General features: G+C 33.4%; 1 protein-coding gene across 1 annotated transcript in view; it reads left to right on the top strand.

Moving 5' to 3' along the window:
* The window catches only part of LOC125064978 (lachesin-like), an 80792-nt gene that overhangs the window by 56857 nt on the left and 7066 nt on the right, over positions 1–16869 (top strand). Inside the window, exon 2 of the mRNA XM_047672347.1 lies at positions 9182–9285. Within this exon, the coding sequence (XP_047528303.1) occupies positions 9182–9285 (104 nt within the window). The remainder of the gene's footprint in view (positions 1–9181; positions 9286–16869) is intronic.

Here is a 16869-nt window from a genome sequence, read left to right as displayed (position 1 = left end):
GAAACAGATAACGATCCGTTCCCGACGACAGACGTACACGTAATACGTATCTGTACTCACTAAGCATCGATCTACATACTAGTAACAAAGTCGCCCACCAAGGACCTGTAATCCTAATTCAACAAATTTTCATGTACAGAAATTAGTTTTTATTTAGGTATAAAACCAATTTATTTTAAACTTGTTGAATGAGGTTTATTTATTAGAATAAAATTTCAAATATGAAATATTATCTGATATAATTTATTATAGACTTTCAATACTACCAGAAGTTCTATATTTAATAAACATGTGTTTTTTAAATAAGTTACTAGTAGTGTTATAGATAATTATTATCCAAGTAGAATCACTGACGATTATTATTAAATGTCCGCGTTTGTTTCAAAGTTATCAAGAAAAAAAAAAGTGTGATTTGTAGCATTTTATCAAAATCTAAAAAGCCTTTGAAACTGATGTTCCAGCTCAACTTTTTTTTTATGGTGTAGGGGGCAAACGAGCAGGAGGCTCACCTGATGGAAAGTGATTACCACCGCCCATGGACATCTGCAACACCAGGGGGGTTACAGGTGCGTTGCCGGCCAAACGCACTTCCAAATTTATTACTTACTTATATTACTTACTATATATATATATATATAGTAAGTAATCATTAAAAGAACATATCAATAAGATCAATAATCAAACAAAGCAAAAGTTTTAATGCATAAATATATCCAACATTGCAATTAAACAAAAAATCATCGAAATCAATTTAGTGCCTTGTAAAGCAGCAGTGATCCAATAAAAAATAATTAGGTTAAAAAACTAACAAAGTAACGAGTCGTTTGAGCGTCAATTTAAGTGGCTCTCTGTCAACAAACTTACCCTCCTAGTAATTATGTGCTAGCGGCAGCAACGCCGCAGTCAATATTTGTATCTGAGTCGTAATGATTGTGCACCGAGGGCGCCGCCCAGGTATGTGTAGTTGGATCGAGGGTGCGTGACATAGAGTTGTTCGTCTGCTGTTATAAAAAAAAAAAAAACAAAACAATGACATTATTGTATTCGTCTGTAAACCTTTTATTCTAAACAATATATTTTGTATTCCATTCATAAATATATGTCCATATATACGTAATTATATTAATAATAAATTAAAACGGTAACATACAAATCTAATTTAATCGTTTGATTTTTGGAGGTTCGTTACGTCGCTCGTAGAGAATAAGGCGGATTGCTTTGACGCGAAAATACTCTTAAAGTATACTACGTACAAACGATTGTACAAACCCTATTCGCGCTCGTCGCGCTCGTGACTTGCATCCATTGCACAATCGTACAATTTGTACGTTGATAAAACTATGTAGTGTAGACCTGTGTTCAGATTTTTTAATTCGATTTTATCAGTTTATTATTTCATCTTTTCGATGTAAAATTGCTTTTGACGTAAGCTATGTACGCCAACAGCTTGTACGGTTATAGGTCCACGGTTGTTTTAAAGGTCTTGAGTGATTAAACAGTAGTAGTGAGTAGTCATTATATTTCAAATAAATGATTTTTTTTAAATTTGATTTTTCACTAATTTAAAGCGGAACAAAAAATTCTACCTACTATTTTAAACTTGTTTACTAATTAAGAAAGCTAAGAAACTTGCTAGTAGTTTATTAAAATTTATACATGTAATATTTTATAGTGTCCTGAAAATATGTCATAGTTAGTTTGGTAATTGCTGTTTGAAGTAAATAAAATAATAAATATTTTAAAACAATTTTTGATCGATGATAAAATTATGCCAAATACAGTAACGAATAAAATCTCGTTGATAATGTATTAAGTATTGACAGTAATTTCATTGTATTAAATACTGTTCAATTATACGGGTATTTTTTATAAAAACAACAATAGAAACAAAATGTTAATGAACTCGATTCAGCCGAGCGAGCGTCTCTAAGGTTTCACGTGCTGCCCGTTAAGAAAAACATCGTGACGAATCCTGCATCAATTGTGTTAAAATTCTGCCACATTTTTTCAGATCGCTGTCGAATGTGTGGTGGAATAGTCTTGAAACGTTGTCCTTAGAGGAGACACTCTACCATTGCTTGGAAAACAATGATTTTTATGACTACTGTCGGTGCCTGTGATTACACTGGTTCACTCAAAATTCATTCTATAATCCAGAAATACATATTTTACCACTTTGGCTTTAAAATTTAATTTAATTATAATTTTTCTAAACATTTTACACTTAAATAAATAAATTATAAATAGCTGAGATGATGTATCGTGTTCTGATTGATGTTTCAGCGTAAATAGTAAAGTAGGTAATTATCGCTTCAACTTTTGTTGAGCGCTCAGCGTTGTGCACGGCTAATAGGCGACATTACTATTCCAAGTCGGTAGGTTAGTGGTAACCCGCCTTGTGAATATGCAAAGTGGCCTACGTTAAATATTGAACTACCGAGTACTATCAAAGTGCGAGCTTAAAATTTGCCCACTTTCTTTTTGACTGAATTAAATTGTTCACTTTAAACATTCGCGAAGTATACTATCTATTTTGTATTATAATCGAATTTTGGAAGTTTGTTACTGCAATAAGTGCAACGTATAAAAACTGCTCATATTAAAAGTGTAGAATTATAAAATTAACAGCTCTTAGTAACCGTAGAAAATATTAGTAAAAAAAGGTTTGTTACAATCACGAATATACATTTCAGTTAATGACAGCATACTCATTATTGTAATTTTTTAACCTAAAATATATATTTTTTAAATACTTACAATATTCTAGTTAGAGCATACATACACATGCATCTGAGCATATTATGAAGCTTCCTTTATATCTTTGACATAATTCAAAATTGAAACAGATTGAATATTATTCGATAAACTAATGAAAAGCGCTCCGGCATGTCACAGCAAAAATTGTAAGGCGGGGCGTCCCTTGCCATGCGGCATTGTGCCCGAAATGACACGTGAAAGGCGTCGAGAGCGCCGCGTTACTGCCTTCACAAAAGGCTTACAGATGCGCGCACCAGAAGATTTTAATGAGGCAACGACTCTGTGTGATTTTATCGCGTGTGCCTTAATGAGAAATAACCAAGCGCATCCTCTTTGACTGCACTCGTACGCAGTTGCTATCAAAAGTGGTACAACATCTCCGTTTCATGCTCTCCGGACGCGCAAACTACACCCGTAATATCAGCGCACGTAGGTACATTATTAACCTCTTATATTTTTACGTATCATAAATTTCACATTTCTATATCGCAGTGAATAACGCGACACAAAACATTGTGTGCAATGTACAACGTAATTGTAGCGCGCTGGTATGTTTATGGCCGTGAGCTAGTTTGGGTGTAGTGTTTTGATCCGGCAGTCTTTCTCTGTGTGTTTGTTCCATTATTAGCGTTTATTCAAAGCGGTTTCAGTGGTAAAATAATTCCGGTTTTATAAAAGCAATAAAACAAATTATGAGGGTCTTGAAAGTTAGGGGATCCGGATATACTGGCCAATTCGCATCAATGCAAATCACGTTGTCGACTCGTCAACCCAATTACTAAGAAGTGAATTTAAATAAAGATAAGTATCGCCCTCGAGGAGACAATGCTAATAGGAGGTGGAGGCGTGATAATAGGCCCTGACTGGGGTTCTGCGGCGCACCGCGGTAGGTGCTTTAATTAGATCTCTCGACTTACGCCTTACGCCCGTGAGCCTCAAAACACTTGTTCAATTAGTGATCAGGCTTAAGAAACTGTATTATGCTAAACATTAAGTCGTTCAAATATTATGCTTAACAATCAAAATTATAGCATTGTTCATTTTACATGATGTTGAGTTGATTTTACGATGAAATAAGTATATTTTATGAAATTCGTTTTTTATTTAATTACAGATACATATTTGTTTTGAATAACTTTATATAACATGGTTTTATGTTGTAACCTTCATTACAATGCAAGAAAAAACATTAAAAGTACTTTAAGTCTAGTCTGAAACACAAAATAAAAACACAGATTTAAAATTAGCTCTGCGTAGTGTGACCTATTTGCATTTTTTTTTAGTAAATTATATCATCTGTACAGATGATTTAATTTTAAATTGCAACACTAAAAATGTAATATTGTGTGACAATATTTAAATGTCGTTTTAATGAAACACATTTAAATACGCTGATAATTAAGTTTTTATAAATATAAATCAAATAAACATTGGAATTGAACCATTCCTGTAATTTATTTGAGATAATTTATAGATTAAAGGAACGATTAAAATAATTATCGATATTTATATAAAATATAAATTGGTGAGGAATCATTATAAAAAAATGGTGCAAGCTGGTTAAAATTTATGACGTTCACTCGACATGGTTCACGCACAGCATTATTTGTGTAGCGGTAACGAAAAATACGAATGTTTATTGATTTCATGATTTTTTAAATTGAATTAGATTTACTGTGAATATTTATATTCGATACATTTTAGATGTTATTATTATAGCTTTGACGGAAACTAAAACATTATTTAAAAACCAGGTATTTTTTTTTTATTTTGTATAATTAATTATAAATAGCGGCCACATGGATACAATACATCTATTTGATTACAAGTTCAATTCTGGTCATACACCACTTAGTACGAAATTCAAAATTGCTTAATTTATGTTTGCTTAGTGGTGAAGGAAAATATTATATTAATAGTAGTGAAACCAGTATGTCAAAGTCATGCGAATGATGAGTTTGTCCAGCAGTGGGATGCCATTAAACATAGTTGCGGGCAAGGCCCGTATACCGTGCGTCCCCCTCCACGCCGCTCTCTACTCCCTTGTGTTTGTTTGGGACATATACTGTATACTCCGTTGCTATAAATTAATTGCTAATTTTCAACCGCGGTTTCGCCGGCGTGTTTGGGGATCGTAGTATTAGGTATAAAAAGTAGTTTCGTTTTAAGTTAGCTTTGTAACAATTTCATCAAATACGGTTCAGTAGTTTAGTCGTGAAAGCGTGACAGACTGACAGAAAGAATTTATTAAGCATTAATAATATATAAAAATGTATTAATATTATTAACGAAACTGGTTTATCCATAGGATTATTTATATAAAATTAATTATTTTAACAACAGTCAATTTCGTTGTTTTTCATTTACCGAGCGTTCTGTGAAACATATTTATTTATTCAATAACTTGTATTATCTCCTATTAATAAAGCAATACATAACTGTAAGCATTTCACCTAGATACCAATTCCTATTAGGAAGCGACGGAGATCGAATGGGCGTTTCTTAAAAGAATCTGACAGAAGGGTGATAGGGGCGTCCATGGCTGTCAACATCTGCTTCCGTACTTCCGTCTAACTGACCATGACATTACCCTGCATCTATAAAAATACGATATTTCTTTACAAGTTGCTCGCATTTATTGCTTGCGCTCAGAAGAGAAACACGATGGAAGATAAAAATTATTGTAACATATTGCAGCGTTTGAATGTTTTTATTCGATTTTGAAGTTACGTTACTTCTATTCTATTTCAAGATAGAACGGTACTTTAGATAATAACCGAAGCAACAAAAATAGTGATATTTATTTATAGTACATTTAACGATTTTTAGTATATTTTTAATCTGAATATATTATTTTATAGAAGGTTGTGGGTTCAAAGGAATGTACTATATTAAGAAGTTTAATTTGTGTTTATAATAATTCATCATGTGGTAGTATAAAACACTGTGAGGGAGCTCCGCTTTGGAGCAGTGTGACGGAATCAGCTCTAAACATTCTAATCAAGAGAAAAAAGGCAAAATGAAAAATATGTGAGCCGTTATTTTATTGTTTAGTTTAAGTTTGGATTGTATTTTAGTGAAAACAAAGATATAATTATTTCTCGCAGTGTGTCGCACCGCTGCTTACGTTAAGGAAACATAGCTTTCCCTCCTCAAACCACCCAGTAAAGGATAATAATATGTTACTTTATTTCTATTTTCTGTATTCACTCAGAGTTTATGTATCTCGAATAGTCACGTCTCGTCCTCGCGAAGGGTAGGGCATACAAATAAGTGAAAGTCCGAAGCCAACCAAACAGGGCGCGCCATGTTCTTTATCTGCGGATCTCTTAAAAGAATTTGATCGCATATGAGAATATTACAAGCAACATCTGTGACAAGGGACGAATAAAGTTAGCCATTTACTTTATTTCGAAAGAAGTGATTTAGATAACATGGAAATTTAAGCGAATCACACGTTTCATCGTAACCGTCTAAAAAAACCTATATTTTATTTTTTAAGAATCCTTTTATTATTTAGTAATTATTCAACTTATTACACTTGAATTTTGAACAGATGTAACATACACCCTGGTCTAAAAGCCGACCGAGTTGCTGCAAATAATCTGGCATACGGAATATTATATACTTTGCATTTGGACTTTTTCCAATGTTCGTTTTATTAAATAAGAACCGGAGTGAAGTGTGTTGTATAATAAAATACGTGATCCTAATTGATTAGCTGCGTAGATTATGTATGTTGAATCGCGAATGGATGCAGTTCGAATATTATTGTCATTTTTAGTGATGACATTTTTAATATTTCGCACGTTATTCAAACTTTGATTAACTGATTCATAGCACTGTATACATACAAATATGGAATTATATGATACTGAACGCCAATAATTAATTATGACTTGATTGTTCAAACAAAATCGCCGGACCCTAGCCTAACGTATGCTCCAGAACCCTCATCGCATGTAAAAAGATACGTTATTTGTCATCGGCGTGTCATAGAAATTATAACGAGGTGGCGTATCCACAATCAATTTGGCGGCTGGGAGGCTGTCAATTTGCGGCTGGTTTGTCCCGTACTCTCTTGATGACTTCCGAGTGACCGCCTTTGATTTGCATAAGGGTCCAGCTTTAATATGAGATTATGCCCGCGTTGGGGGTTTGACGTTACGAACCCGTTCATTGCTATAAGCTTAGAAATTTGTAGTTTTACCAGCTATTTTAATTGCTGTTTCTCAATTCATTCAGAGTTTATTAGTTATTTATCATCTCAAAGAGTTAATATTTAGCTACGATTCTGCTATTACAAGCTCATAGCTTTTATAATTTAAATTGTAATATCGGAATTACAATAACGATAGATACGTGCTTGAAGTGAGCAAGCAGCCGACTGTCAAGCATCGTCTTGGCCTCCGTGACAAAGGGATTACCTCCCTCGCGCCGCTGTCTGCGGTTTCTTAATTAAGCCCTAAATACCCTTGCACGCCGCACCGACGTGCGGTGTGTAAGATTATTGCCAACGTTACCCTGGTTAATGTTAATGTACGCTATTATTGAAACAAACAGAATTTCTTGTTTTGCCGCACTCATTACCTACAAGAGTCCTTCGTGAGATTATTAAGCGGATACGTTCCATATCTTCATTTCACATTGTAAACGTAAAAATAATAAGATTATTTTTACGATGTTTCATGAATTCATCTTAAATATATAGCGTTATATTTAATGTTATTTTTATAATGTCAAATTAAATTAATTTGGAAATGAGTATGCTTATTAATATTCTTAAAATAAATTAAGCTTTTAGACTAATATAAACGAAATAAAAAGTAAATAAAACCGTACATTTTATATATCGAATACAAGATTAATTTAATTTCATAACTGCCTACTTATTACCGTTAATATGAAATCAATACATTCGTTCCACGATGGGAGCGTATATGCTTAATAGGGTGCGTTATGGTTGGCAATGCGCGATTTACATCAGTTGAGTCAGGGCAACGGGGTAGAAAATGGAGCATCGTGCTTAGCTAATACGATCAGGTGAGCAAACACGCTACACAGCTTTCATCTTCAGTCACGTATCTTTGTGCTACGCTTGCACTCTGATGAATCCCAATAATTTAATAATTTCCAAATTATTTATTACCCCTTTTATCTCCTTCACTAAATTCATGGACTCAAGTAATTTCTTATAATAATACTAAAAGCTATACTTTATATAAATAACCAGATGTTCCGACTTCGTAAGAGTGAAATGAGACAACTTTTCTTTTTATTTGCTACAAATAATCCAAGAATTATTGTAGGAACCCAGTCATATAAAAATCGTCGTACATATAAAAATTGTCATCAAAATCGGTACAGCCGTTTGTTATAGGGTGAAATCAGTGATTTACACATATTATTATAGAATAAACACTACAAAAACACTTGAATTTTAAGAATTATTTATGTTAGCGAACTACGGAAAGGTTAATATATCTAATAAATACGTAGAAGTTATCTGATCTTTGACGTTTGACGGTAAGTCAAACTGACGCAGAACCGTTCTGACGAGTACTCACATTCGGGTTCAATAACATTTCGATGACGTGATACCTACTGATTTATGAAGGTATCATTCTTGAGACGTACAAGTATCATTCGTTATGTATCAATTTTACTCAGTGATTTAACTTAATTGTTAATGTTATACAACTGCTCGTTTGTAATACGCATAACCCTGTGTAGTAGAATATATATGTATTTATGTATATGCGAGAGGGAATAAAAGTGGCGATGTTAGTTTGAACGAGACCGTGATACGTAAACAAGTGGGAACTATCGCAACTGAGCAAGTTTATTCTTCAAACACTGCGGTGAGCTTGTGTGCGGAATTCGTGCCGGGCCAAGTCTACGTCGTCGACTCGACACGACTCCCTTTCTAGCCATCCGCTCTAAGAATGACAAATGTTTATCCAGTCAACCATCGGACAGCTCACCCAAACAATTTGTTAGTACATATTTTATATTACGTCGCTAATATCGATCTACCATCTACTCATTACTGCAGACGTTTACGTGCGAATTTGTAAAAATAACAAAGAGAGCCAATTTGGCAAGTCGAAGACAAACGCGTTTAAAATGGGTAGAGTAGAACAGTAGCCATCTATCTCGCAGCTTGATAAACGACGACATTATTTCTTATCGCCCACTCAATTTGTTTAAAAGCGTTCTGCTTTGATAATTTGAAAATTACAAATCGTATCTTTTGACACAAAAATGTCCTTATAACTGCGCTGTCTCAACAGTTCGATAAGCCTTAGGGGAGGACAGATGGAATCATTAATCATAATATAATCATTATTTGCGATTTAAAACGGACATTATTTTAAATTAACATGGTCATGATTTAGAAATGTAACTTTATTATTTTTTGCAGTTGTGGAGGAACCGGAGTTTACTGATGTCATCCAGAATATGACTGTGCCCGCTGGGCGCAGTGTGCGTCTCGCGTGTTCTGTTAAAAACCTGGGCTCTTACAAGGTAAGGATTACTTTATTTTAATATTATTACACAACAATTTGCATAAAAGTGTAGCCGCGTCTGCGCTCCCGAATATTTATCTGAAGATATATTTAAGACGCTACTCAAATTTATAACTTGTAAATAGAAACAAGAGAATGATGAATGAGTACTTAAATAAGACTTAAAGTAAAAAATTGTGTTAAAATATCATAACGAACTTTAGAATTAATATGAATTTAAAAAATGTGACCGTTCTATTTATTTTAGTTCACAAAATCGTAAAAAGTGAACAAACCACTTAGGTGGAAGGTAGACACTACAAGCAGCCAGGAAGGCGACAATACGCGTGGAGCTGCAAAAGGAAACATAAAATATAGCGCATTTTATCATTTGATTTAGAACGTACCGTCGTAATAAAGTGTCTATATAAAGTAAGGGAAATATGATTTACAGCTGCTACGCTGATTTCGCACCTCGTTCTTTTAAAAGTGATCATTAAAGTCAACAGTTTTTATAAGAATCGATATTATAAAAAATATTACGAACATTTTTTTTGTGATTAGCATTTCGCGATTTTTCTTATAAATCTTTTAATTGAAATTTGCTTTTACAGAATTAATAAATAATAATAAATACAATAAATAAATATTGGACAACATTACATACATTACTCTGATCCCAATATAAGTAGCTAAAGCACTTGTGTTATGAAAAATCAGAAGTAACGACGGTACCACAAACACCCAGACCCAAGACAACATAGAAAATTAATTACCTTTTTCTACATTGACTTTGGAGTGGCTTACCCTTGAAAACCTGTGTACACACTACTTGACCACGGAGGTCGTCAATTAAATGTAATCTTTATGTCCTTTTCTATATCCCTGAAAACATGTGTCAAAATAACATGGATTGATTGAGTAATGAATATATTGTATCGTAACAAATCAAATCACTTACATATTTATAATATTAAATTAGGATTATTTACAAGATAAATCGAGTGGGCGATAAGAAATAATGTCGTCGTACTTAACTTAGTGGTAGGACTTTGTGCAAGCCCGTCTGGGTAGGTACCACGCACTCATTCGATATTCTACCGTCAAACAAGAGTACTCAGTATTTTTGTGTTCCGGTTTAAAGGGTGAGTGAGCCAGTGTAACTACAAGCACAAAGGACATAACATCTTAATTTCCGAGATTGGTGGCGCATTGGTCATGTACGGAATGGTTAATACCACTTACCATATATGATATCATGAAAAGTCTGACAGGTTTAATTTTCACTTTAGCTTCAGATTTAATTTTATAGGTGAATCAGTTATAATTGTGATGTTTAGAATTTACCTCTCAAAAGCAACAGAAATAAGCGATAGATTAACCTGTTATTAAAAGGCAAGGATATGTACATTGTACGTGGAATATTCCCAAAACAAGCCCGAGTGCTATTTGATGCTCTTTGAGAATATATCCTATATTCTGCAGTTTTAAATATAAATTTTCAAATGCCTCGTCAGTCTTATGGCTAGCTTATTGAGCTTTTCCGAGAGCCTAAGATCCAACTCCGAGTCGAATCAATAAAAAACTGATCAGTTTTGCGGTACACATTAATAAATATCGGTAAAGTCACTTTAAATAAATTTAGTATTATTTCAAATCGAAATCCAACACGCTACCATTAGCATCAATGTCAGGTTTGTTACCACTGCGCCAGACTAAAAGAATAAATGAATATCAAACGGTCTTCACGCTTCTTCTAGATCGATAAATTTATTCGAATTTACAACAAAAATGGAATTAAATATAATACTAAGTATTGGACAACATCACATACATTACTCTGATCTAATAATAATAAAAACTAATGAACTTTTTCTACATCGACTCGGTCGGGAATCGAACCCGGGACCTCGGAGTGGCGTACCCATGAAAACCGGCGTACACACTACTCGACCACGGAGGTCGTCAATTAAATTAATTAATCAAGGAATTAAACATGCTTATAATAAAATTAAAAAGAATAAATACAAATGATAGTGATGTTAACCTTTTAGGTGATGATTGTTTTAGTGGGTAGTCGAATCCGTTGACCGATAAGCAAGGTGAATTAACTACTAAGGGTCGCTTCCTGGGGGACGTCGTCGGTCCATTTAGACGCCACGGCTCATCTCCAACAATTTGTGCCGTATAAAAAACGTATTTGGTTTGAATCGTTTGATTAATCTCAATACCATTTTTCTGTAATTTTACTTACAAAGCAAAATAATGTAAAATGTTGCATAAAAATTGGATTATGTTCCTTAAATAAGATGTATGTTTATCCTAATTAAAGTATACTTCAAATATTCATACTTTAATTGATATAATATAATTTAATATATTTATAACGTATCACCTTCTTTGCCATATTTCGTCGTTAATGATAGAACTTTGCGCTTATATTTAAAATGACTGTTATTTTTAATGTCGGTAGAAATAATAAATTTAGAAAATATTTAAATTGAATTTAAATTGTAATGTTTAGAATCATAAGTATTTTCTTGTTCTTACACGATAATAATTGATGAATCTTATTTTAAAATATAAAATTGAGTAACGACTGCTATAAAACTCAACATTTTTCTCTTAATCTACAAGTTGTATTTTCTTTTCGCTGCATTTACTTACACGATGTCTAAAGTTATCTGCGATGTGCGCAATGAAAGCCAAGATAGTGTGCTCTTACTTTTGAAATAAAGGCTTAACGGAGGGAGCCATCACAGTTGCCTTGTATTGACAACAAGAAGCGGATTTTCCCCGAAAGCCTCGCCTGTGCCATTAGTTTTCCGCATCGGTTAAAAAGATTTGCTTCTTCGTCCGTCTTTTTAGAATTATTGAGTCACGCGAAATATTACGATGAAACGACAAAATACTCGTATTCCCCTTTACCTTTTATCTGTCTTACCTTTTTTTTGTAAAAATAAATAAATAAAGTATTTTGTAATATTTTCACAATACATTTGTAAATCTACACTGAATATCGTATGTAAATTGGAAATTATATAAAATGAAATACTTTATTAAGTAAATGAAGACAATATATGATTTCATAATCAAGATTGTACCGAGCTAACTAAACGCGAATCTCGGTTGCAATAGCATTCAATATTAGATAACTTATTCATATGAAAATAACAAGCAACGTTTCCCATTTTAAGAGAATGCTACGAAGTATGTGCACGTAGCCTGTTCATCGGCATGAAATGTCAGATAGTCGGCACTAGCACGTATGTGGGTTTGCAATAACATGCCGCAGCGAGTCGCAGCTATGTTACACTCGTACCACATACGAGCGCCGCCTGTTCAAATTCTGACATATTTCTCGTGCTTTAATATGGGTTCTACCTCACAGCTGCTTGCTACAGCTAAGGGACTACAGTTTAATTCGATTCAGTCCGCACTGCATTTAAAAATTTATACAATAGTATTTCTGAATTTACTAAACATTCTTTAATATCAGGATGTTTTTTGTTAAAAATACCGTGACGTTGGCACAATTGGAGCGAAACGTTCTTTTTTTAAAACTTTATTATTCAATTTGTTTTTTTTTTCTTTTATCAATTCGAGCGTTCAGTATTTAATATTATAATCATAGAAGAATTTAAACCTCTAAAATATCGTCGAAATAACTTTACCCTTAAATTAATTATTCACTTTCCTGCTGTTGTGAAACTCCTGATATGATACTCAGATTTTGTTTTAAAATTGTAATTTTTAGGGTAGACTTAAAATAAATAAATATTTTCCTGTGAAATATTCTTACATTGTATTTTGAGTTGTTAAGATCATTATATTATTTCTTTATGTTGTATGGTATACATTATAATTTGTAAATAAAATAAGCCACCTTTTATTTATTTTTTACGAGACTCCGGTGTATACGTATTAGAAGCTTCTCTGAAAAAGGTTTACATAAGATTGTATTAAATATTGTCGACCACGAGACCATTGACGGCCATTAGAGATTGAAAGATTTTATCAGATAAACTACTCGGTACTTACATCGATTCCAAAAATAGCTTATTGGCTGAAGATCGGTGCAAAGTTAGAGGACCCTCGACACAAATCCGTAGTCGAAGAGTCTCTAAGTGGGCTTTTAGTAGAAGTAAGCTAAGCCGTCTTGCGCAAGATGTTCACTTATTTCTCTGTGCGCGATTGCATTACTTAGTGGACCATCGTTTCGCCACACTCACTTTTCTTTTTATAAGACATATGTCTTTTGGATAAAATTGAATTGAATCAAAGATGGATATTCGTAGTGTTGGATATATACAAGTTAGGGATCTAACTTAATAATTAAACCATATAAGTTATATTTTATTTTAAATAAGTATATTATTTTCTATTGATAGACATACAATCTTAAGTTCTTTGACAGTAGTATCAATGAGTGTTACTTATTGGTTTAATTTAAATACTATTTACCTTGGGGTAAGTCCGACTGAGAGCGTTAAAAGGCATAACTCTTTTTATACTGAGTGCGATTACATTCATTTGCTATGATAATAATAAAAAAATATATACGCTTAATTAACGAAACTCTATATTCTTTGTGGTTCGTGATGACTGTGGTATCACAGGAACAAGATTGAAATGTCAGGACCGTATAATAAAAGTTTAAGTAGGAAGTCTATTACCCATTAAAAAAAATCCTTGAAACGAACAAAGTAAAGATAACAGCGTAAGAGCAAACTCCTTAAACGTTTCATAATTAAATCTGTCGTAATATTATTAAACACGTCTACGAATCATCTCCTCCGGCGATGGGGTCCGTCGTTACGGAGGTTCGGTGCGGCGCGGCAGAATGGCTAAAGTTTGCAACGAGTCCATTATAAATCAAACGACGCCTTCAAGGCATGTCTTGAGGGACGCGAGTCTTCCACAAAACCTCACAACTTCAACTTTACCTATTTAATGCTTCTACAATTAAGATAAAAAGAATGAGGGGTCTAAATTCAAGGTAAAAGATAACGAATTAATAGGCCTCCTTAAGTTTTACACTAAAACTTTGAGACAGGTGATCCCCCTTGAATGAGAATACTTTGCTTAATATGCTTCTTGAGAAAATGAGAACTAAGCGCTGACGTGTTCGTTCAAAGTAACTTAAGGCAGAAGTTATAATTGTCTACGCCGCTTAAGAACCTTAATAATTTCATACGAGGCTATATATTCGACAGATGTACAGATTTATAATTATGTACATTTAGAAATGTATGATAATATAGAAACAAATTTTATATTTGACTCAAACTTATTAAAAATAAATATAGTACATAAAATTTTATGAGATGGCTCACTGGTTAGTAGTACTCGTGAATCTTAATTGATAATGCGGGTTCAAGATACTGAACTTTCATGTAATGCGTTTAATTTACGTTTATATTTCACCCTATACTAGGGAAAGAAATTGTCATGAGGACCAACCTGAATGTTTTTGCTGGATACCTGGCACTGGTAAAAATGTGTTTACTTGGTAATGGGGTTCTAAGTCCGCCTGACACCCGCTCATCAAATATTTTACCGTTAAACAATAATACTATTATTATACAGTATTGTTGTGTTCCGGTTTGAAGAGTGATGGCCAGTATTATATGCCTTACAGTGTCTATTTGTATGGTCTGTGCTGCCAACTAAATATTTTATAAAAAAAAAATGCATCTATGTACCCATTTTATTTTATCTTTTGCATTAGCACGGTGGAAGAGACTCCATACCCTTTTATCAACAGGAGAAGAGCCCTTAGCCCAGCATAGATATTAACTATTTAATAATATTTTTTATTTTAATTTTGAATTAACTTGTAGTAATTATATGTATATAATTTTATTTTATTTTTTTCAAATTCCTCCAAAGAAGTTTATCCGTTCAGCCCAAGTGTGGGATGTTTATAGACATTACGTTTTGCATAAAAAAAATCTAATGGAAATTTTAATTTGCGCGTAACAAACTGTGTTTTATTCAACTGACAGGCAACCTCGCAAAGTGTCTCCGAGCATGTCTCTAACTCGTTTAGGATCCGCAGGCAAATGAAATTAGTTAGCCGCAGCCGCCATTTCAAATATCATATTTGCAGTTTCCATCTTTATTAAATATCCTGCCCATTAAATGCGAGCTCTTAATTATTTTGATCGTACTCAGATCAATTTATTTAATAAAAAAAAAACAATTTAAAATCGAAATTTAAATTTTATACTTTTTTCTAGTGCGTACATTAAGGCTGCAATTCTCAAAGTCTAGTGTTTAAACCTTGTTTGGACCGATACAAAGTTGGATTTTTCTGTCAAAATGTTGTTAGAAGCAGCCCGAAGTTTATAACGCACAGTGTTTTGTCAGAACGCAGGTGAGGCCGTTGAGAAAATAGAGTGCAGTTCAATCCCCTTAGAATAGTCGCCATGATCAAAGGCGGTTAATAGGTTATCATTATCGTGATCGTAAGGTCACCTTCTACCATTTAATCTAAATATAACATCCAAAGCGGTTTGATGGTACTAAATCTGGTGCATTGATTTTACCCACCCAGACGGTGTAAAGACGTTTGAGTGGATGATTGATGCAGAGTATATTGAAAAGTACTGAAAACTTTGTATTCTCTCTATCGACAAACATATTATATACATGTATACCTACTATAAACTCGTATATTTAAATATAATGTCACAATTTTATAGTTTTATTATGTCTCAATTAATAATAATTTTACATTGCATTACAAGCATTCAATTACTTAAAGCACGGCGAATTAATGTTAATTTAACAAATAATGTTTATTTTGCATACAATTAATTATCTACACTATGTTGAACAAATAGGTTTGTGTTCGTGAGCCACGACGAACAAACATTACAATAAATATGAATTTATGGATATAAGTTACGATACTAAGTTTTATTATTTCATCAAAGTAAAATGTATGTAACGTAAACGTTACATTATACATATGTTTATATGAATATAATTTTTGATGAATCTATAGATGGCAGGTTTTTTTTTGGTATAGGTTGCAAACGAGCAGGAAGCTAACCTGATATAGAAAGTGACTACCACCGTCCATGGATATCTGGAACACCGGGTGGCTTGCAGGTGCGTTGCCGGCTTTTAAGAAATGTGTGCGATTGTTTCTTGAAGGTTCCTTAAAGTCGTATCGGTTCAAAAAAACCGCCGGTGAAAGCTAGTTCCACAGAGTAGTTGTGCGTGGCAGAAACTGCTTTAAAAATCGCGCTGTTGTGGAATTTTGGATAACAAATGGTGTAGGGAAAACTTGAAATTTTAACGCACTGTCTGAATCCAGATTAATGCGTTAGTAAACCAGAGTAACTACGGACACGATATGCATAACATCTTATTGGCTGCGTATCGACACAGCGTTCGGATTTATTCTTCTTACCGTACCAAATGGACCACGAACCTTTCGGTGGAGTAAAATATAAATACGGAGAGAATTTCATCATCCAATAACGGAAAAAACCATTACCGAAATATCTTAGGCCGACTCGATCGACCACGCTGTTCTAAAGTCTTAAGTTCAACACTCAAAGCTTATCTCACAACCGCTTGTAAAATTTTG

The sequence above is a fragment of the Vanessa atalanta genome, chromosome 1 (assembly GCF_905147765.1).
Source record: "Vanessa atalanta chromosome 1, ilVanAtal1.2, whole genome shotgun sequence".
NCBI lineage: Eukaryota > Metazoa > Arthropoda > Insecta > Lepidoptera > Nymphalidae > Vanessa > Vanessa atalanta.
This window is presented reverse-complemented; position numbering and strand designations above follow the sequence as displayed.